Source organism: Piliocolobus tephrosceles, chromosome 1, assembly GCF_002776525.5.
Source record: "Piliocolobus tephrosceles isolate RC106 chromosome 1, ASM277652v3, whole genome shotgun sequence".
NCBI lineage: Eukaryota > Metazoa > Chordata > Mammalia > Primates > Cercopithecidae > Piliocolobus > Piliocolobus tephrosceles.
In genome coordinates this window covers 219,887,784-219,911,176 of record NC_045434.1, presented here as the reverse complement: position 1 = coordinate 219,911,176, position 23,393 = coordinate 219,887,784, and the positions used below count along the sequence as shown (strand labels likewise).

The 23,393-nt window shown below is 55.2% G+C and overlaps 1 protein-coding gene across 1 annotated transcript in view; it reads right to left on the bottom strand.

The window, feature by feature from the left end:
• Positions 1 to 6,379: 6,379 nt before the first annotated feature.
• The window catches only part of LOC111532752 (cilia- and flagella-associated protein 74-like), a 44,256-nt gene continuing 27,242 nt past the window's right edge, over positions 6,380 to 23,393 (bottom strand). Inside the window, 11 exon segments of the mRNA XM_026457478.1 lie at positions 6,380 to 6,413; positions 6,415 to 6,665; positions 7,530 to 7,694; positions 10,047 to 10,136; positions 10,895 to 10,961; positions 14,749 to 14,867; positions 16,132 to 16,305; positions 17,903 to 18,058; positions 20,484 to 20,682; positions 21,827 to 21,984; positions 22,928 to 23,030. Coding sequence (XP_026313263.1) covers positions 6,380 to 6,413; positions 6,415 to 6,665; positions 7,530 to 7,694; positions 10,047 to 10,136; positions 10,895 to 10,961; positions 14,749 to 14,867; positions 16,132 to 16,305; positions 17,903 to 18,058; positions 20,484 to 20,682; positions 21,827 to 21,984; positions 22,928 to 23,030 — 1,516 coding nt within the window.

Below are 23,393 nucleotides of genomic sequence, written 5' to 3'. Positions count from 1 at the left end.
GTTCCTGTGTGAGTGATTTTTTTCTATTTTTTTTTTTTAAGGAATAAGTTGCATACAGTAAAATGGACTCTTCGTAGTGGAACTTTCTGCAAGTTTTGACAGATCCATGTGGTTGCACACTCGTCACAGCAATCAAGACACTGAGCAGCCCCATCGTGCCCGTGTCGCCTGTGCCCCTTTCTAGTCAACCCCTTCCCCTGCCCCAGCAACCGGTGATCTATTTTGTCTCTACAGTTTTGCCATTTTTCGCCAAAATATTTTTTCTAGAATGTCACAAAAATGGACTCACAGAGCTTACAGTCTTTTGTGTCTGAGTTCTTCCCCTTAGCACGATGCATTTGAGACTGGTCCACGGCACTGCCTCTGTCAAAGGTTTTGTCTGTTTTCTGCCCAGCGGCGCTGCATGGCAGGGACCCCGCGGTTTCTCTATCCACTCCCCAGGTGTGGGACATTAGGGTCGTAGGTTTTTGCCAATTGCAAATAAGCTCTCTACAAACATTCACACACAGGTTTTTGCGTGAATTTAAGTTTTCGCTTCTCTTGGTGGATACCTAGGAGTGGCACTGGTGGGTGTCTGGCTTTGCTGCTGAGCGTTTAGCTGGTGGCCGTGCCATTCTGCATCCCCAGGGGCAGCACTGGAGTTCCAGCTGCTCCTCACTGGCACTTGCTATTGTCAAACTTTTTGTTTTTTGTTTATAATTTAGCTGTTCATATAGGTGTGCAGTGGTATCCCATTGTGGTTTTAATTGACATTTTCTTCATCTCATGTTTAATGATGTTGAGCATCTTTTCATGTGCTAATTTCTCATCCACATATCTTCTCTGGTGAAGCATATGTTTAGGTCTTTGGCCCATTTTTTTTTTTTTTTGAGATGGAGTTTCACTCTCGTTGCCCAGGCTGGAGTGCAATCCCAGGCGCAGTCTCGGCTCACTGCAAACTCCGCCTCCCAGGTTCAAGCGATTCTCCTGCCTCAGCCTCCTGAGTAGCTGGGATTACAGGCGTCTGCCTCCATGTCCAGCTAGTTTTTGTATTTTTAGTAGAGACGGGGTTTTGCCATGTTGGCCAGGCTGGTCTCAAACTCCTGACCTCAGGTGATCCGCCCACCCCGGCCTCCCAAAGTGCTGGGATTACAGGTGTGAGCCATCGCGCCTAGCCTTTTGCCCATTTTTTGACTGGGTTATTTTCCAATTAAATTCTGAAAGTTACATAGTTTGAATACAAATCCTTTATCAGATTTGTGATTTGCTAATGCTTTCTGCCAGTCTGTGGCTTATCTTTGCAGTCTTTTAATAGTGTCTTTCAACCAGCAGACGTTCTTGGTTTTGGAGAAGTCCAGTTTACGATTTTTAAACCATGGGCCATAGTTTCAATGTTATGTCTAAGAAGAACCTTTGCCTCATCTCTCCTGTGTTTTCTTCGGGGGGGAGTTTTATATTTTTAGGCTTAACTTTTAGGTACATGATCTATTTTGGTAAATTTTTGTTTACAGTATGAGGAACGAATTAAAGTTAAATTGGAGGGGGGCGTATTAGTCTGTTTCATACTGCTATAAAGAACTGCCCGAGACTGCGTAATTTATAAAGGAAAGAGGTTTAATTGACTCACAGTTCCACCTGGCTGACGAGGCCTCAGGAAACTGACAGTCACGGGGGTTGGAAGGGGAAGCAGGCACGTCTCACATGGTGGCAGGAGAGAGGGGTGAGAACCCGTTTATAACAGCATCAGATCTCATGAGAATTCACTCACTATTATGAGAACGGCGTGGGGAAACCACTCCCATAATTCAGTCACTTTCCTCCCTCCACACGTTGGGATTACAATTTGAGATGAAACCTGGGTGGGGACACAGAGCCAGACTATATGAGGGGCTTATGTTTATCCAATTGTTAAGGCCTCACTTGTTGAAAAGACTGTTCTTTCTCCAATTACCTTTGCACCTCTGTTCAAAACCAGTTGACTATAATTGTGTGTCTATTTTTGGATTATTTTGTTCCATTGGGTCTCTGTCTCTGTCCAACACCACACTGTCTTGTTACTGTACTTTATTTTTATTTTTTATTTTTTTTGAGACGGAGTCTCCCTCTGTCCCGGGGCTGGAGTGCAGTGGCGCAATCTCTGCTCACTGCAAGCTCCGCCTCGCGGGTTCCCACCATTCTCCTGCCTCAGCCTTCCTAGTAGCTGGGACTACAGGCGCCGCCACCACGCCCAGCTAATTTTTTGTATTTTTAGTAGAGATGGGGTTTCACCGTGTTAGCCAAGATGGTCTCAATCTGCTGACCTTGTGATCCACCCGCCTCGGCCTCCCAAAGTCCTGGGATTACAGGCGTGAGCCACCGTGCCTGGCCTACTGTACTTTATATTAATCTTCAAATCAGGTAGTGTAAGTCCTTGAAATTTGTTTTTCAAAATTGTTTTGGTCACTTTAGGTCCTTTGGATTTCCATATAAACATTACAATCAGCTTGTCAATTTCCATTAAAAAATCTTCCTGGAATTTTGGTTGGAACTGCATTCATCCATAGATAGTTCTGGGATAATTCACATTTTAATTAAGTGTTCCAATGGTTAGTTCCTACAGTATAGAAAATCTGCTTGATGGCCAGGCGCGGTGGCTTACGCCTGTAATCTTAGCACTTTGGGAGGCTGAGATGGGTGGGTCACTTGAGGTCAGGAGTTTGAGACCAGCCTGTGTGATGCAAACTGTCTCACACAGACTGCAGAGAATACCGTCCAGGCGGAAAGAGCATTGGTGACTGGCCAATGCACAGGCAGCCTTCCTCAGAAGAGCACAGCTTTGGCTTAGCATGCAGGGAATTCTGTGAGAAACATGGCTCACTGCAATCTCCACCTCCCGGCTTCAAGAGATTCTCCTGCTTCAGCCTCCGGAGTAGCTGAGACTACAGGCGCCTGCCACCATTCCTGGCTCATTTTTTGTATTTTTAGTAGAGATGGGGTTTCACCATGTTGCCCTGGGTGGTCTCGAACTCCTGAGCTGAGGCGATACACCCACCTTGGCCTCCCCAAGTGCTGGGATTACAGGCGTGAGCCACTGGGCCCGATCAAGGTGTTTCCAGTTCTGAGGCCAATTCAAAGGCCAGGGGTCATTGTAATGAGTAGAGAAGAAAATAAAGAGAGAGGATAAAAGGCCAGAGTATAAAATAAAAAAAAAAAAAAAAAAGAAAGAAAGAAAAGAAACAAAAAAGCAAGACCAATGTAAAGCGCAAAATAAGATGGTAGAAACGAATCCACATGTATCAATCATCACAACACATTTAAATAGATTAAATGTTCTAAAGAAAGTCAAAGACTGTCAGACTGGATAAACAGACCAAAACTGTATGACATGTTGATGAAAGAAAGAAAAAGAAAGAAAAGGAAGAGATAGAGAGAGAAAGAAGAAAGAAAGAAAAGGAAAAGAAAGACCTAGTTAAATGGGGAGATAATGGTTATGAATTAAAAGATTCAATTTTTTTTTTTTTTTTTTTGAGACAGGGTCTCTCTGTCGCCCAGGCTGCAGTGCAGTGGTGCAATCACGGCTCACTGCAGCCTCGACCTCCTGGGCTCAAGCCATCTTCCTGCCTTAGTCCCCCAAGTAGCTGGGACTACAGAGGCACATCACCACACCTGCCTATTTAAAAAAAAAATTTGGTAGAGATAGGGTCTCCCTATGTTTCCCAGGCTGGTCTCAAACTCCTGAGCTCAAGCAATCCTCCTGCCTTGGCCTCCCGAAGTGCTGGGATTACAGGTGTGAACTGCCGCGCCCGGCCTCAATACTGTTAAGATGTCAATTCTCCCCAAATTGATCTATAGATTCAATGCTATGCCAATCAGATTCATGCTATGCTTTTTGGTAGAAACAAAAAACCTGATTCTACAATTTATGTAGAAATGTAAAGGACCTAAACTATCCTGAGGCCCTAACGCAAATATTGTGAAGAAAATAACAAAGTTGGGTGACTTATACCACCTAGCTTCAAGGCTTTGTCTGAGTCCATGATAACCAAGACAATGGCTCTGGCATAAGAATAATTAAATGGATCAATTAATCAGAAAAAAGAGACAAGAACTATATAAGCTCATGCTTATATGGTCAATTGACTTTCTCTTTTTTTTTTTTGAGACAGCGTTTCACTCTCATAGATGAGGCTGGAGTGCAGTGGCGTGATCTCGGCTCACTGCAACCTCCGCCTTCCAGGTTCAAGCAATTCTCTTGCCTCAGCCACCCAAGTAGCTGGGATTACAGGCGCCCACCACCACGCCTGGCTACTTTTTTGTATTTTTAGTAGAAACGGGGTTTCACCATGTTGGCCAGGCTGGTCTCAAACTCTTGACCTCAAGTGATCCGCCTGCCTCGGCCTCCCAAAGTACTGGGATTACAGGTGTGAGCCACTGTGCCTGGCTGGTCAATTGATTTTTGACACGGACAATGAATGGATCGAATGGATAGCAGAGTCCACTTGTGCGGTGGAATACACGAACACGTGCCAGGGGAAATGAACCTCAGTCCTGACTCCCACCACAAGCAGGAATGAATCTGAGGTGGATCGTAAACCTCAACACAAAAGCGATGTCCTATGTCTTTATGACCCTGGAGGAGAAAAAATTGCCTAAAAAGCATAAAAAACAAATTGCAATAGAAATGATTGGTAAATATGCAAAGACTGGACTGAAGAACTTTGATTTGAGAAAAGACATCATGAAGGGAGAGGAAGGCCCAGCCACAGACTCGAGGCAGCACCTGCAACATTCCTCAGGGATGAGGGCTGGAATCCGGGTGCATGAAGAGCTCCTATGAATGAATGAGAAGAAGACAAACAACCCCACAGAAGAATGAGGGAAAGCCTTAAACAGAGATGCCACACCAAAGAAAATACAACTGGTAAATGGGCCCATGGAAAGACACGCAATCTCACTGGTGATCTGCGAAATTACAAAGCAACATCTCAACGGCGGACCGTGGTACAGACCCCCAGACAGGCAGCCCCGGGCCGTCGGACCTCGCCCTCCTGAGGACGTGAAGCGAGGCCCTCAAGCCCAGTGTGGCCCTGTAGGACTCTCCGCGACCAGGCAGAGCTGGGCTTCCGGGCTGTCCAGTAGGGCAGCCGCTGTCCACAGGTCACTGTGGAGCATGTGAAATGTGGCCCTTGTGGAGGAGGACCTGAATTTTCACTATTATTTAATTTGGATCACTTTAAGTTTAAATAGCCAGATATGGCAGTGACAGCCACACTGAACAGCACAGTCTTGTACATTGTCGGTGGGAGTGTAAACTTACACGACCACTTTGAAAAAGAACTCGGTGGGCTGGGCGAGGTGACTCACGCCTGTAATCCAGCACTTTGGGAGGCTGAGGTGGGCAGATAGCATGAGTTCAGGAGTTCAAGACCAACCTGGGAAATATGGTGAAACCCTGCCTCTATAAAAAATACAAAAACTAGCCAGGTGTGGTGGTGTGTGCCTGTACTCCCAGCTACGCAGGAGCTGAGGCAGGAGGACTGCTTGAGCCCGGGAAGTTGAGGCTGCGGTGAGCTGTGACTGCACCACTGCACTCCAGTCTGGGTGACAGAGTGAGACCTTGTCTCCATAGAAAAAGAACTCACTTTGATATTAGCTGATGCCAATGAGGCTGGCTATGCCCTGTGATGCTGGCATGAACCCCAGCCCCGTGCCCTGTGGGAACTCACACACAGGCCTGAGGGGAAGTGCAGAGTGGCCGCATTTGCAACAGTGTGTACCACAAACGCTCCCAAGTGTGCGCTGGCAGGAGGACGGATCTAGAACCCGAGGCTCTCTCAGGAAAGGAAACGCCACGCAGTGGTGAGGACAGGAAGTGCGGTTCACACAGCAAGTGCAGCTCATACAGGAAGTGTGGCTCACACCGGAAGTGCAGCTCACACTGGAAGTGCAGCTCACACAGGCTGTGGAGAACCAGCCCAGCTCCATGCTGAGCTGCAGGGCATGCGGAACTCGCACCGCGCGAAGATAGACAGGAGGAGCCCAGAGGTTTCTGGATCTTGATGTGTATGTGGGAAAACGATCAAGAGAAGCAAGGAGGAGACGCAGTGATTCCCAACGGCGGCGGGGTGGAGGGCGGGAGGCGTGAGGAGGGCAGGACCCGCCTGTTTTCTCGGCGCCTCTTCCCACTGGTGCAAATCTAACAACAGCCACAGCTGTGGAGCTAGACAGAAGACCCCGCAGCCCGGCCTCTCCAGGGGGCACCACAGAGCCTCTTCCCCACCCCGTGTGGCCCGTGCTGGGCCTGCTGGGCCAATGCTGGAGGTGCCTTCAAGTCTTCTGTTAGTGTCAACGTGAGCGTACCTTTCAGTCCACTCCAAAAACAACACTTAGTGGCACATACGAATATTTTCTTGCTTAACCGTCACTGAACATCGAAGGCCTGGGGAAATTCTCTCCAGCCCTCCCCTGGGCCCCTCAGGCCCCTGGAATGCTGCCCCGGGGCTCTCACTGCCCGCCCACCCTGCCTTGGCCTGGCAACCCGGCTCACCTGCGGGCTGCTCCTCCTCCTGCTCCTCGTCCAGCTTCTCCAGCTCCTTCCGGCTCTGCATGTCCGCCTGGGAGGACTCCGTGCCCTCTAGCTGCTGCTCAGAGAAGCTGGTGGCAGCTCTGTCATACACGCTTTTATCTTCGTAGGTCAGGAGGCTGCTCTGGAGAGGAGAATCAACGTCCTGGCTTGGGAGGTTTCCCACCTCCTTCCCCCAGTCAGCTGCCCAGACTCCCAAGAGGACAGGCCATGTTGGGGGCTGGGCCCTGGCTCCAGCGTGGCCCCTCAGCTGCCTCCTCAGCTGCCTGCTCTTGTCTCACCCGTCCTGGTTGTGGGATCACAGCAGCAGCTCACCCAGAGGCTCAGGGTCACCCCTGAGCCTCCCTCGCTCTAGGCCGGGTGGGCGTGGCTGTGCTCTCGGCCGGGTGGGCGTGGCTGTGCCCTCGGCCGGGTGGGCGTGGCTGTGCCCTCGGCCGGGTGGGCGTGGCTGTGCTCTCGGCCGGGTGGGCGTGGCTGTGCTGCCCCAGCCTGGAAGTGTGAGCTGCACCTTCCTCTTGGTCCGATCCTCCTCCTCGGCTGGCTAGAGGCTGAGCCTTCTCTCCACCTGAGCCCTGAGACACTCATACCCGGGACAGGACAAGACGTGCTCACACTTGGAACGGGTGCAGCTGCAGCCATGGAATGCATCTGTCCAGCCCTCCCACCCCCCACGCCTGGGGCTTCAGAGACATGTCGGGGGAGGCTGGGTCTCCTGGGGCCCTCAGGCCTGGAGCTGCTGGCCAGCGCCCCTGCTGCTACGTGCCTGAGAAAGGGAGTGTCCTGCTGCCGCTGCCCCTGAGGCCAGGTGACTGCAGGTGTCCTATGGAAGCTGGTCTCTTCTGCTTAGGCTGATTTGAGGAGGCCCCCACACTGCCCTCCTCCCAGGCTCACTGTTGACACCCTCATATTGTCACCCCTTTTCACCCACACGGGACTGGATTTGGGGGGCACGGCCCCACACTGCCCCATGGCTGAACGGCACACTCACTAATTTCAGGATGGACTGGGAGTCGTCCGTCTCGCAGGGCTCTGAAGCTGGCAGGAACTTGAAACTCGTGCCCAAGCCCCCAGTGTTGGTCAGCGTGATGGTCCGAGACGTGGTCTCTCCCACCACGTAGCTGCCGAAGTCAATGAGCTCCTTGTCGAGGGACAGCTGCCAGAGGACACAGAGTGAACCCAGGGCCACCGTGCCAGGCCCACAGGGTGCCCAGTGCGAGGGCTGCACGTGGCTCCAGGCAGGGCTGCCGTGAGCATTTGTGCATGTTGTGCACTGCACAAGCAGGTACACAATTCGACCCGGAAATCAGGCGTGTATTGCTCATGACAAGGTGCGGCACGCGAGTCTGGTTTTAAGAACATCAAGGCAGGAACCTCCTCGCCAAGGAGTAACAAAGGTTCAGTGAGAGGACGCGGGGACTAGACAAGGAGCCTGGACATGGGACTTTGGAGTTCCTGAGTGTGGATGGTGTCATTCCTGGGCGCAGTCAGCCAGACTCTGGATGCAGGGACCCAGGGAGTGTCCCTCCAGAACAGGGGCCCGCCCTCCGTGGTGGTGCCTCACCATGCCCGTCGTGGGCCACAGGCCACAGCGGCTCTGGCGCTGGCTAAGGATGCAGGCCTGGGCCACACCTCGGCTCTGCCCGGTGCCCCCTCCTCAGGAGGCTTTTCTGGGCTCTGAGTTTGGAGGCCCAGGGGCTCCCCACTCTGTGCTTCTGCTCCAGGGGCAGGGCCAGGGGCCACCGACGCAAATGGACGTGGTTCACAGACGGCAGCCAGGGTCCAGCCAAGGGAGGCTGCCTCCTTCCCGCTGCGCCGTCTGGGTCCTGTTCTCCCCTTGTTCAGACAGGGCTTTACTGTTTTTACAGTCCCTGGCCTGGACGCTCCCCTGGGAGAAGCAAGCCCCTGCTCAGGGTCTCGGTGCTCCTGTCACAGAGGAGCACTGGACACTGCAGAGACCAAACGCGGGAGAGGCCGGGGCAGCTCTGGCCGGGACACCCGGGGCCACGCTGGGCACATGCTCCATGACGCTGATCCGGAGTGGAGCCGGCCAGCACCAGACTCCTGCCGCGCTCCCAGGCTGAGCAGGAGGGAGCCGGAGCCTGGCCGTCGCTCGCTGTGGGGGGACTTCCTGCTGCCCTGGTGCTCCATGTCCTGGGCCTGAGTCTTTGTTCACCAAGAACCCACACAGCGGAGCTGCCGCCCGGACCGCGACTGCTCTGAGGAGAAGGCGGCGGCCACAGGGCAAGGGGCTGCTTGGGCGTCCTAGGACGGTGGCGGTCCCTGCATGAACCCCAGCGGGGCCACGGCTGCCAGAGCCACAGCGAGGCCACTTGAGTGCCAAGAGGAAGGGAGACTAAAGTGACTGGAACACACTAAATACGCAAATGTCGGCGAATCTACAAAGAAACTGAGAGGAAAACACTTCTCTCTCCACCACCATCAGTGACTCTGATTGCAGCAGCCCCTCCCCACGGCGACACGCGGCGAAGGCGGAAGCACACGACAGAGAAAGTTACACGGTGCTCATCGAAGGTGGCTGGGGGCAGCGTGGCCTGGATCATGGGCGACCATGAGGGTGTCTGCTGATCTTGCTGGGGGTGGGGGGCACCGCGCGGCCTCTGCCCTTCACCTGCTCCAGCTTGTTCCTCCTCTAATGCGAGGATGGGCCATGGGACTTGCCTTGGCCCGCGAATTCTTAGGAGATATGATGTCCCCACCATCCTCTGGGAGATGCTCGTGCTGCCGTAGCTGCTGCCCCGGAGTCCAGCCTGGACAGGGCCGGCCGCAGGGGGCCTCACACTCGCAGCTGAGCCAGGAGCCGTTTGCCGTGTGGCAGGTGCAGTGCGAGCTAATTACTCGGCAGGAGTGGGCAGGGAGGCGGTGAACAATGATGTGTGGGTTTCTGGTTTACTGGAGATGCATGCTGAAGTTTTGAGGGTGGAGCGTTGACATTTTACTAATGTACTTTGAAATGGATCAGCAACAGATACAGCAGGTGCTGGACCAAGCAAAGGTGTCCAAGGCCGACAATGTGGCGATGCGGGGTCTGGGACGATGTGGGGTCTGGAGGTCTGGGTTGTAGGCACGTGGAGCCTCGTTCTACTGTTCTGTGTTTTCCACTATGCTTGAAATTTTTCTTAATTAAAAAGAATAAAGAATCAAGGGTGACCCCCCGCCAAGAGCTGTAGGAAGGACTGGAGCCTTCTCGGATGGATGTTAAGGTTTCCTCTGAGGCACAGGCCCTGCAGTCTGGGCTCCACACGGAGCAGGGTTTGTCTCATTTTTCCAGCGCTGGTCCGAGTGCCCCACTTTCGAGACCCCCACCCAAGGTCCGGCTCAGGCCCAGCTAAGCTGCTGTTGGAAGAAGGGGCTCGGCCCCTGGTGGAGATCGGAGCCTCCACCTGGTCCTCGCCCTAGCTGCACCCCCTCCCAGGAGATGCCGTCCCACTGGGGTTCCCAGCCAGGATGCCCCGAGAAATGCTGGCTCAGACACCTTTGAACTCACCGAACATTTCTTTGTTGAACATTTCAATGGAACTGAAAACTCGCCCGTCTGAGCCAAAAATGAGATATTTCCTTCTAGATCTTTGTTTATCTGAGAAATAAAACAACCCCAACCACCATAAACTTCTGTAACTTTTGTGTGTTTTCTTTCTTTTTTTGGACAGGGTCTGGCTCTGCTGGCCAGGCTGGGGCGCAGTGGCACCTTCTCGGTTCACCGCAACCCTCCTCCACCCACCCCCACCTGGGGTCCAAGCGATCCTCCCACCTCAGCCTCTCGACTAGCTGGGATTACAGACATGCGTCACCACACCAGGCTAACTGTATTTTTTGTAGAGACGGGGTTTCGCCATGTTGCCCAGGCTGGTCTTGAACTTCTGGGTTCAAGCGACTCTCTCACCTCGGCCTCCCAAAGTGCTGGGATTACAGGCATCAGCCACCACTCCCAGCTCTTCTGTAACTTTAGCCCGTTACACGTGCTGTGGCTGCCTGGGCCAGGGCCACCTGCCACCCGCCCGGCTCGGGTGACCCCAGGGGAAGGAGTCCGCAGAGGGTGTCTCAGGAGGGCCGCACACTGGCAGGGCTTCCTAGAACATCCCAGCCCTTCCGACATAGACCCGAGAGTGCATGCCCTCGGCCACTAACGCAGAGGAGCTGCACTGCGGTTCTGCCCAACATTTCAGGAACATGTCGAGTGTATTTTTGGGAATAAAACAGCAAAACGGGCCTGCGTGATCCTCACTGAGAGGCCAAGTGCATCCCTCCTCCATCACGGTCTGCACCACTGCGCCCGATCACGGGCTCCACCCACCGCCACCTCTCCTTTGAGAGAGAACGGCCCCTTTGACTCACCATGGGCTTGAAGGTGACAAGCACTTCGCAGGACATCCCGGCTGACAGGCGGCCCGGGGGGTCAAAGCTGCGGGACATGACCCACAGCAGACGGGGGTTAGAGCTGCAGAGGGTGAACGCTCGCCTCGCCACCCGGAGCGCAGTCAGGCTGGGTCTCCCGGCCTCCTCCCCATCCCGGCCCTGCACCTCTGCCCAGCCACCTTCACTCGGGGGAGAGCTGGGTCTGCTGTGTTCCCTGCTGCCCCCGGTACCTGGCAGGCAGGGGACGCTCCAGTGTGTGCGAACATTTGTGGAGTAAGGGAGTTAATCAGTGAAGGCGTGAGGCAAGTCCCCAGGCCGACTGCCAGGAAATGGGACCCCGTGGCTCGGTGACGGCCGCAGTTCCTCTGGGCACAGGTGCCAGGCCTGGGACCAGGGCTCTAGGGCTTTGATACCAATATGGGACCAGGGGGCTGTGGGCAGGAGCCAGGAAGAGAGCTGGAACTGGGAGCCCTGAGACAGCCGGGACCCTCGACCCTCTCAGCCTCTTTCAGGGAAAGAACCAGAAAAATAGCCACCACTGCACAGGCCCGTCGAGGGAGCTGGTCTGTCTTGGCCCAGATCAGGGTGAGGGAGCATCTCCCCAAGGAATTCCTGACGCCAGGCTGATTTCACAAGGTTGGATTTTACCTAATGTGCTTGGTTTGGAAATGCACAAGCTACAGTTTTAATGTAAAAGTGTGTCCCTGGCTGGCAATGTTCCCTCGGCACTAGCAAAGCAAACCCAAAGCTCCTCTGATTGGGAGGGAAACGCTTTGGTGCCAACAGCACAGAGCCCGGCACGGAGCCGCCGCGGAGAGCAGCCGAATCTGAGGGTGGATGTGCGTGCCTCGCACAAACCAGCACAGCAGAGTGCAGGGCCGAGCTCCAGACGCTTCAGACGACACGAGTGTGGGGTGGAGAAGTTAGAGGACGTGTGGATAAAATGGTTAGAGACAGAAATAGAGAATTCCAGACGTGAGAAAAGAACAAGACACTGTCAAGAAATGCAGACTCATCCAAAACAGAACTTAGCATTTTTAGAAATGAGAGACAGGGCAGCTGAGTAAGAAACTCACTAAGCAATTTCAACCGTTGATTAGCAGCACCAAGGGGACAAGGGGTGAACCGAGCGGCACCTAGAGCACCACCCAATGTGAAAAAGAGACAAGAAATTTCCCACCCAATGGGGAGGTTTCAAAAGGAGGAGCAGGAGGGCAGAGCCGGAGAATGAATAGGGGAGGGGCAATGCCGCAGGGGCTGGGGCTGAGAAGTTCCCAAAATTGTTCATAGATCTGAATCTTCAGATTCAAGAGCACAGTGAGGTCTAAGAAAAATCAGCCCACACCAGACGCACAGCGGAGCTGCAGGACGTTAAGGATAGGAGAATCTCAGAGTAAGCAGGAGGAAGGCCAGGTATCCTCCAAAAAAACCAGCACCTGGACCGAGGCCGCCTTTCACTCCAGCAACAAGAGACAGAGGGCAGGAGAGTGGTGGCCTCAACCTGTTGAGAGAAAATAACTGTCCATAAGAAGTTCTCATCCCAGCACGGGGAGGAGTGCCTCGGTGGCTGAGAGCACAGCGACCACCTAAACCCACCTCTGCACGTGGCCCCCAGAAGCCACATGGATCAGTAAGAGAAACAGGTGGGCCACAGAAATCCCAGGCCTTCAGCGGGACTAGAGGACACAGAATCCCCCAGACTTAAAAGTAACCATAAGGTGAAAAGCAAACACCGACCTCCAGCATGCACTCCCCGCGCCCGCCTTCACAGAGAGCTATAAGCATCTGAAAAACTGCAGGGAAGCGAGGAAGGAGATGGGAACAAAGACGCTAAGGCTGACCTAAAATCAGCTCCCCAAAGAGAATGTCACAGCCTCCACAGGAAGATACCAAGTCCTAGTGAGCTAGTGCTGATGTCAGGGAGGGGCCATCAGAGCCCGTGCACCCCTCACCCTTGGGGCAGCCTCAGGAAGACGCCTGGTGGGAGAAGAGGAGGCCCCTCTGGAACCTGGGCAGCAAGGGGGGAATTAGGATCCTGCCCTTGCTGACCCTCATTTGAGAAGCTGCACTTCACAATGCTCTCAGGAGTGGAAACTCCTGAACTGGGAATCTGAAAGCCATCCTGGACCTACAAACCTGTCCACAAAGAGAAAACTGGCAGGAAACAGGAAGTAGAAGAGAAAGAACTTTCTTAAAAATAAAGTAAGTCAGGCCGGGTGCTGTGGTTCACACCTGTAATCCCAGCACTTTGGGAGGCTGAGGCGGGCGGATCACCTGAGGTCAGGAGTTCATGACCAGCCTGGCCAACATGGTGAAACCCCGTCTCTACTAAAAACACAAAAAATTAGTCAGGCGTGGTGGCAGGCGCCTGTTATCCGAGCTACTCAGGAGGCTGAGGCAGGAGAATCGCTTGAATCCGGGAGGCGGAGGTTGTGGTGAGCCAAGATTGCACCACTGCACTCCAGCCTGGGCAACAAGAGTGAAACTCCATCTCAAAAAAAAAAAAAAAAAAAAAGTAAGTTGTTAAGGAGCAGAAGAAAAGAGAAACATTGCAGAAAATGCAGAAAAGGCCATCAGAGGGAAAAATGAAGAAAAATAAAATAGAAAAGAAGAAAGCAGGCCAGGCACAGGTGCACACCTGTAATCCCAGCACTTGGGGAGGCCGAGGCAGGTGGACCACTTGAGCACAGGAGTTTGAGACCAGCCTGGGAAACACGGTGAAACCCTGTCTCTACAAAAAACAGAAAAATTAGCCAGGCATAGTGGCACACAACTGTGGTCCCAGTTACTTAGGAGGCTGATGGACGTGGGAGGATTGCTGGAGCCCAGGAAATTGAGGCTGCAGTGAACTGAGATCGTGCCACTGCACTCCAGTCTGGTTGACAGAGCAAGACCTTGTCAAAAACAAAACAAAACAAAACAAAACAAAACAAAACAAAACAAAACAAACAAACAAAACCAGAAAAGAAAAAAAAAAAAAAAAGGAAAGAAAGAAAAGGAAAGCGAAAGCATTAAAGGCAACCAGAAGGAAAACAGTAGACAGGAAAGACCAGCAAGGAAGATCCAACATACACCTAAGTGGAGTCTGCAAGGAAGCAAATGGAAATATTGTTACAGAGTGAAAGCACAACCATAGTTCAAGGAAGCAGTGCTGAACTGAAGACAGCTTTCAGCTTGACACTGAAAACACTGGCTGTCAGGGAAAACTTATCAGAATGGTCAACATCAAAGCATAACAATACAAAAGGAAACTCTGGCCGAGTGTGGTGGCTCATGCCTGTAATCCCAGTACTTTGGGAGGCTGAGGCAGATGGATCGCCTGAGGTCAGGAGTTCGAGAACAGCCTGGGCAACATGGTAAAACCCCGTCCCTACTAAAAATATAAAAATTAGTCAGGCGTAGTGGCAGATGCCTGTAATCCCAGCTACTGGGGAGGCTGAGGCAGGAGAATCTCTTGAATCCAGGAGGTAGAGGTTGTAGTGAGCCGAGACCACGCCATTGCACTCCAGCCTGGGCAACAGAGCAAGACTCCATCTCAAAAAAAAAAAAAAAAAAAAAAAAAAAAAAGGCAACAAAACAAAACAAAGAAAAACAAAAGGAAACTTGGGCAGCCAGGCAAAAGCTCCAGCCATTCGTGAAGGGAAATGGGCTTGGTCTCAGATGACTTTGACACAAGAAGACAGAGGAGCCCCCTCTACAAAATCTTTGTGAAAATCGGACCTGAGGGCTTATGCCCAGACAGAGCCTGTTCCAGCCGTTCTGAACATGAAGGGAGCTATGAACCTCCTGCTGTCCCTGCATCGCGTCCCTCCCCGTCTGAGCCGTCCTCTTACTCAACGTGGATGAAGTCCCGGAGATGCTCCTCCACGCCCACCAGCTTGCAGTAGTTGATCGTGTAGGTGGTGTTTACCAACGTGATCTTTTTCTTGTACACTTTGCCAATATCAAAGTCCTGAGAAAGGTCAAGGCAGTAGCTTCAGAGCGGGTCAGAGGGGGCTGTGCTGTGAGCACCGAGGCAGCTTTGCCTCAGGGTAACCACTGGTGAGCATTTGACAACTAGGGAGAGGTTCCCAGGGAACAATTTCCGAGGTTTCTCCCAGAATCGAGAAGGCCCCGGGGCTGCATGAAGGACAGGGTGTGGGGCGGAACCTGTCTCAGAAGAGCCTTCGCCACTTGAGGCAGGACGGGGCCTTGCTGGGGCCCAGCGGGTGGGAGTGAGAGTGAGAGAGAAGGCTCAGAAACCGTGGGTTCCAAGGTGGGTCCCTGAGTCCATGGATGGACCTGAACTGGGGTAAAATACCGGAGCCCACGGGCCGCTGTGTCTTGCAGAATTTGGCGGAGGCATCCACCTCAGCCTCGCATGTTCCCACCTTGTCCCTGTTACATCCCTGTCCCGAGGCTCAGGGGACCCCCTCTGCCCCAAGTGGTACAGGGCTTTTGGGGCCACGGCACTCCCATTGCTCAGGATTTGCCCTTCAGACTGGCGTCCAGCCCTCCACGGAGATGAGGCCCTCTCTCCCTCCACCTCCTTGGAGAGAAGGTCCACACCTGGGCCTGTGCCTCCTGAGGAAGCCCCTGGGTTTTCTAGCGTTAAAAAGCAAAAGGCAGGCTGGGTGTGGTGGCTCACGCCTGTAATCCCAGCACTTTGGGAGGCCAAGGCGGGTGGATCACGAGGTCAGGAGTTCGAGACCAGCCTGGCCAACATGGTGAAACCCTATCTCTACTAAAAATACAAAAATTAGCTGGGCGTGGTGGCAGGCACCTGCAATCCCAGCTACTTGGGAGGTTGAGGCAGGAGAATCGCTTGCACCTGGGAGGCAGACGGAGGTTGCAGTGACCCGAGATTGTGCCATTGCACTCCAGCCTGGGCAACAGGGTGAGAGTCTGTCTCCAAAAAAAAAAAAAGCAAAAGGCGCCAGGGATTGGGCTGTAGCGGGGCTCCCCTGCTGTCCTGTGCTGCCGCCTGTCCCCTGCTGTCCCGCGCTGCCTCCTGTCCCCTGCCGTCCCAAGCTGACTCCTGTCCCCTGCTGTCCTGCGCTGCCGCCTGTCCCCTGCTGTCCCGTGCTGCTGCCTGTCCCCTGCCGTCCCGCGCTGACTCCTGTCCCCTGCCGTCCCGCGCTGACTCCTGTCCCCTGCTGTCCCTCGCTGCTGCCTGTCCCCTGCTGTCCCGCGCTGCTGCCTGTCTCCCTGCTCCTCCTGGCCCAGCTCGAGCTCACCTTGAAGTGCAGGAGCTCTGGTTTGCTGTTGAAGGGGCGACCTTGGAACTCACGCCCCAGCACCACCTGCTTGTGGACCACCCTGCTCCGCAGTCTCTCCACCGTTCGCGCCAGAATGTCCTTGTCCATCTTCGTCCCACCCACGGGCTTTCGGTCCACGTCCTCCTTGGGCACCTGGGGGTCACAGAGACAGAGGCTGGGGCTGTCAGCGGTTCCACCCAGGCGGCGCTGGTGGCAGCTCAGAGGCGAGGGTAGTGGTTAGCGGGGCACGGACAGCCCAGCCCCACCAGCTGCCACCAGCCCCGGGAAGAGCCACACGGCCTGGGAGTTGCTCTGAGTTGCTCAGAAAGGCCCCGATGGACTGACTTTCTGCTCTGTTGACAAGGCAGGGAGCCCTCACTTCCGAAAAAGGGAAACCAGGAAACAAAGAAAAGCAGACAGCTCCGGATTCAGGTGGATTTCTGGGAAAGATGTGGAGGGGAACTTTCCAGATTGCTAAATCAGGACAACAGGAAGGTTTTGAAAGGTTCTGCAGGAAGCAGTTTCTCGAGTGGGCAGTGTCAGCACACACTGGGCTTTCTCAAGATGAAAAGCCGCTTCCCTGGCCAACACCAGCCACCGGGAAGATCAGAACTGAAGAGTCCTGAACTGTCCCTTTGGAAGCTGCGTGGACTCTGCCTGGGTCCTGGCTCTGGGCTGCCCCTGCTGGTGCCGGTGCCCGTGCCCGGCAGCTGGGTGGCCTCCTCCCTGGCTTCCTGGGGGGTGCCACCTGGGACCCTCCTCTTGTCCAGAGGCAGCTTCTCCCCTGGGGTTCCCCAGTGTGCGGGTGGTGGCTCCACCTGGCCTGTCTTTTTTTTTTTTTTTTTTTTGAGATGGAGTCTGGCTCTGTCGCCCAGGCTGGAGTGCCGTGGCCGGATCTCAGCTCACTGCAAGCTCCGCCTCCTGGGTTCCCGCCATTCTCCTGCCTCAGCCTCCCGAGTAGCTGGGACTACAGGCGCCGCCACCTCGCCCGGCTAGTTTTTTGTATTTCTTTTAGTAGAGACGGGGTTTCACCATGTTAGCCAGGATGGTCTCGATCTCCTGACCTCATGATCCGCCCGTCTCGGCCTCCCAAAGTGCCACCGCGCCCGGCCCGCCTGGCCTGTCTTGTTCACTACCTTGGTCAGCCCGGCATCCTCAGAAACAGCAGAACCAGGTGGCCTTTGCCCTGACAGTAGAGGTGGCCAACGATTACAGAAACTGGGCGGCGGGCGTTTCTGTAATCGCCCACGTGGGACAGGACCACAGCCTGAGCCACGCTGCTGCAGAGACCGTGTCTTGCTGCACCTGCTCTTTCAGAGGCGGAAGGACCCCGGCGCCAGATGGGGCGTGTTTCTTACAAAAGGCCGTCAAAGAAAGTTTGCACACTTCTTCCAGAAAGACGCTTCTCCAACAGGACGTGGAGTAGCTCAGAGTCATTCCCTCAGCCTTTCAGCCTCGGAGCCCCGCCGTCCCTCCCCGTTACACCACGGTGATGGAGCTGTCTGTCGGGGGAGCTTGGGGTCGTCGAACAAGTGTGGTGCCCTCCAGACTCCACGAAGAGGGAAAGGCATGAGTGTGGAGAGGGAGGCGGGGGGCTTCGACGAGTAGGAGGGGGTGACAGGAGATGGTGGACACAGCCAGGAGAAGCCTCCGAGCAGCCGGTGTGGGCAGGGCAGCTGTGGGAGGTGGGGAGCCGGTGACAGAGGGCTGGGATCCATCTGCAGGCGTCTAAAGGAGCAGGAGCTGGTACCTGGTACGGCTTGTAGTCTTCGTTCCAAAGCCCAGAGATCTCAGGCTCAGCTAACGTCTCCTCCTCTGAACTGGCCCCGGGGTCTCCCTGGATGAGCTCACTGGAGATGACGTCCACCAACCGAGAGGGCCCGGGGCCTGCACCAGCCTCGTAGTCCTGCAGTCGGGGAGAGGAACGTCGTGAAGACACGCTCATGACAGAGAACAGGGGAGAGAAACTCGGCCCAGCCCCCGCTGGTACGGCCCGCTGCCTGCCCCGGTTCTTCTGCCTCATGTACTCTGCATGGAGATAGCGGTGCACACAGTTTTGTAACTTTTTCTACTTGAAATATAAGTATTCTAATACATTATTAAATATTTTTCTACAATGCTCGGAAGAGTCTGCAAAAAATGTCCTTTGATAGGAAAATGTTCTAATCCATGGACTGGAATCTCTGGCGCTGGTCCTCAGGCACTCATCTGTTCTCATTTTTTTTTTTTTTTTTTGAAACGGAGTCTCGCTCTGTCGCCCGGGCTGGAGTGCAGTGGCCGGATCTCAGCTCACTGCAAGCTCCGCCTTCCGGGTTTACGCCATTCTCCTGCCTCAGCCTCCGGAGTAGCTGGGACTACAGGCGCCCGCCACCTCGCCCAGCTAGTTTTTGGTATAGTAGAGATGGGGTTTCACCGTGTTAGCCAGGATGGTCTCGATCTCCTGACCTTGTGATCCGCCTGTCTCGGCCTCCCAAAGTGCTGGGATTACAGGCTTGAGCCACCGCCCCTGGCCTCTTTTTTTTTTTTTTTTTTTTTTTTTGAGATGCAGTCTTGCACTGTCACCCGGGCTGGAGTGCAGTGGCGTGATCTCAGTTCACTGCAACTTCCATCTCCCGGGTTCACGTGATTCTCCTGCCTCAGCCTCCCGAGTAGCTGGGATTGCAGGCGCCCACCACCATACCTGGCTAATTTTTTGTATTTTTAGTAGAGACAGGGTTTCACTATGTTGGCCAGGCTGGTCTCAAACTCTTGATCTCATGATCCACTCACCCTAGCCTCCCAAAGTGCTGGGATTACAGGTGTGAACCACCGCGCCTGGCCCGGTTCTCCTTTCTGTGGATATAAGCCGTGCCCGGGAAAAGCCCCAGGCTGACCCCGAGGGATGGCTGTGGTGGTTTCCTCAGAGTGAGTCTGGGGACTGGGCCTTGCTCATCTGCTCTGGCGCTGTCCCAGGCCTGCTGGAGAAGGGAGCACTGAGCTGGGTGGACAGGGTTCTTCTTCCTGGGGACGGTCTTACGGAGCGACAGACAGGAAGTCTGGACAGGGCCAGCCCACTGCTGTCTGCTGTGACCCGCGCAGTGATACAGGTGGTGCCGCAGAAAATCGCGGGAGCAGCTCATGGGTGGGGCTGGGGGCAGGGAAGTCTCCTCTGGAGCAAGGAGGGCAGCAGGGCGCCCCCGGCAGAGGCATCGGCAGGTGCCAAGGCCCCGGTGTGAGACGGGCAGTGAGGGGTGGATGGGGCAGAGGCTCGGCCTGAGCACTGGGAGCCTGTGGAGCAGGAAAGGACCTTCTCTGGCGCCCTGAGCAGCACCACAGAGACCCTGCAGGGGCCAAAGCTGAGGCAGCCCAAGGCTTGCTCCTTCCCCGCAGGGCATCTGTTGGAGCAATGACCTTGACCTTCAGGTTTTGGGGTACACAAGGGCAGAGACTGCAGCACTGTGCCAGACTCAGGAGAGGACCATCGTCCCTACCCCACACCTTTAGGGAAAGGTAAACTAGAAATACATTCCCCCAACTGAAGCTAGTTGCCTGCAGCAGCAGTGGACACCAAGCAGGCCCTGGATGTGAGTGAGTGAGTGAGTGAGTGAATGTGTGAGTGAATGAATGAGCGAATGAATGAATGAGTGAATGAGAGAGTGAATGAATGAATGAGTGAATGAGTGAATCAGTGAGTGAATGAGTGAATGAGAGTGAATGAATGAATGAATCAGTGAGTGAATGAATGAGCGAGTGAATGAGTGAGTGAATGAGAGAGTGAATGAATGAATGAGTGAATCAGTGAATCAGTGAGTGAATGAGTGAATGAATGAGCGAGTGAATGAGTGAATGAATGAGTAAAGGATAAGTGAATGAGTGAATGAATGACTGAATAAGTGAATGAATGAAGAATGAGTGAATGAATGAATAAAGGATGAGTGAGTAAATCAATGAGTGAATGAATGAGTGACAGGAAAGCTGTCCCCTGGGTGCTATCAGGAGGGCTTTGTAGCAGGGTGATCCCAGGCATGTGGTCTGAATGGCTGTGCACATCTCCCTGGCAAGGCGGCTGACCCAGCTCTCTACAGGGCCAGGCAAGGTGGTCCCAGCCTGGTGGGCAGCAACACTGCCGGGGGTGAGGCCAGGACACTGGACCCTTGCTGGGGCCATGGGGCTCTCTCATGTGGGTCTGTGGTGGGTCTTGTCCCCTTGCCCCTGAGCTGAGTGGCGGCCACTCAGCGGGCTCAGCAATCCCCTGCAGGTGGCTGTGGCGCTGAGGTCCTCAGAGGATATCTCACCACAACTGAACCCCGAGGCCCCACCTGCCCTCCACAGGTGTGTGGCGTTTTGCTCACCAGCATGTACGTGTTGGCTGGGGCTGTGGTCTTCTCCTCGCAAAAGTCGGAGATGTAGTTCCAGGTCTTGTCCCTCAGGGTCGGCCGGTGAGTGGCATTGGCCGGGGGACGCTGTTTCTTTCTTTCCTCCTCAGCCTCCTCTTTCAGAATCCGACGGATGATCTCCTGCTTTCTGAGCTTCTGCTCCTCCTCAAAGGCCCTGCGTGGAGTCGCTTCTCAGACAAGTGTGAGAGGTCCCCTGCCTCTACCTCGCCCCAGGTGAGACGGCGCCCGGCAGCCCCTCCCTAGCGCCCTCCTGGGGGCTCCCTCCTGCCCAGCAGAGCTCTTGGGGTGGGAACTTCCTGGTCCTGGGGCTAAACACAAGCTCCAGTGGGGAGCAGATGGGCAGAGGCCAAGCTGGAGGTTCTAGGCTTAAACCCCAGCCCTGCCCAGCTCAGCCCAGCCCATCCCTGCCAAGCCCAGTCCTGCCCAGTCCTGCCCAGCCCTGCCCAGCCCTGCGCTGCCCAGCCCAGCCTAGCCCTGCCCAGTCCGGCCCTGCCCACCCCGCAGCCCAGTCCCCCAGCAGCCTGGGCTGCCCCGAGGGCTTCTTCCCAGCCCTTGCTTCTAAGCTGGAATGGGGCTGCCACTGAGGGTAGCCCCAGGGCTGAAGACGTTCATCCACTCACTGTGGCTGCACCTCCCCGGTGCCTCCTACATGCCAGGCCTGTGCCAGGCTAAGGGATGTGTAGGCATCGCTGCCAGGACCCCCCCACAGGGTGGGCAGGCTGATGGCTGGTGGAGAACTCTGATCGTGACTCAGGGGGTGGGGAGGACGCACTCAGGGCTCTGTGGCACCCAGAGGAGGATGCCTTGCCCAGCGAGAGGGCCAGGAGCCCCCGCCCAGGCACATCCTAAGCAGTGATTAGCCCGGGCTGTGGACGGGGGACTGGGATGGGGAGAAAGGGCCAGGCTCCCTGGATGAGGGCAGCTTCAGGCAAAACTCAGGACAGGCTCCCTGGAGACTTCTGGGTGGGCCAGGAAAGAGCCTGCCAGTCCCTCCTGAGAAGTCAGAACAGGACCCGGTGGGTCTCGAGAGGGGCCGGGGTTTCAGAGTCTCAGAGGGGAGAAGGGGCCGAGGGTTGGGCGTGGACTGGAGTAGGGGCAGGGCTGGGCAGGCTGAGTCAGGCCCAGGCAGGGCAAGGGTGGTGGCCTGGAGCCCCTGTTCCTGTGCCCCACAGCCGCCTGAGTGGGGGCCCTGGGAGAGAGAGCAGCTTTGCTTAATGTAAAGCCGAGCCCCCTTGGCTCTCCCTGCACCCACTGACTGGGCAGGTGCCTCCCAGTGGCACCTCTGCCACCACCCTCACCTCTTCTGGGCCTCCAGCTCCTGGCGCCGGCGCTGGTGGACAAGGTGCCTGAACGCATCCCCGCCCTGGGCCAGAATCGCCTTCTTCTCAGCCTGGACCCTCTGCTCTGCCAGCTCTGCCTTGGCATGGCCCCATGCTTGGAACTTTCGCAGTGTGTCCTTGGAAACAGAGAGCACTGAGGTGACAGCGTCAGCACACGCGGGAACACACACATGCTCACACCTGCACACCTGTGCACACACCTATGCTCATACATGCAAACCTGCACACATGGGCTCACACAGGCACACCTGGACACATGTGCACACATGTGCACACGGTCACACATGCACACATGTGCACACACATACCCTCATACATGCAAAACTACACACACGCGTGCACAGATGCTCACACACGCACACACACAGTCACACATGCACACACACGGTCACACATGCACACGTGCACACACATACACTCATGCAAACCTACACACACGTGTGCACACATGCTCACATATGCACACCTGGACACATGTGCACGCACACACTCACACCTGCACACACATGCACACACACATACAAACCTGCACACACACATGCAAACCTGCACACACACATGCTTACACACTGGGCCTTAAACCAACATTGACATCTGCCGATCCCATGGGAGACAGCTGGCAAACTGTCTGCACAACCCAAGCGTGGGGCTGGGGCTGTCCCTGCACGTCACCTGCCCGCCTCTGCCCCTCACCTCTGAGCCTTTGCAGATTCTGTTCCCACCCTTCCTGCCATTTTCCCAGCCTGAACCCCCAGCCTTGGGCCCAGGGCATGGCCTCGAGGCGCCCGGGCCCTCCATGTGTCTCCTCCAACAAGACCAGGCCCCATGGGAGCAGGGCTGGGCTGCCTGCTCCTGCCTGACTCCAGTGCCTGGCCCTGACCCGCATAGAACCCGTGGGCAAATCTGTGGCACAGGCTTGGGAAGCCTCCAGGGGCCACCAAGTGTGTGGGTCAACCCTGGACACCCGAGGACACAGGCCTGGCTCCCAAGGAGCAGGGGCCCAGGGACGGACCCTGGCAGGGGCCAAGGGAGAGGCTGGGTGGGGCTGCGGGGGCCTACCCGGTTCGCGGAGATGCTGCCCTTCAGCGCCACCACCGCATCCATGCGTCGCCTCATGTGCTCCTGGCACTTCATCTCCTCCTTCTTCTCTTGCTCTCGGATTCTGAGGAAGGACATTTAAACATTTTTGAGGCTCTGTCATCCAGGCTGGCATGCAGTGGCACGATCACAGCTCCCAGGCCCAAGTGATCCTCCTGCCTCAGCTTCCCAAAGCACTGGGATCACAGGCGTGTGCCACCACAAACGGCCACATTTTTAACCGAGGAAGTGACACAGCGATGCCGTGTGGGGTGTAATTAAAGGAGCCTCGGTGCTGTCATTTCCACCAGGAACATGATTAACAGGGATAACACAAGAGGTGGGCTGGGCAAAAGATGCTGGCGTAGAGGCCACGCCATGACGACACGGCAGGAACACGTCCCGGAGGGCCAGGCCACGAGGACACGGCAGGAACACGCCCTGGAGG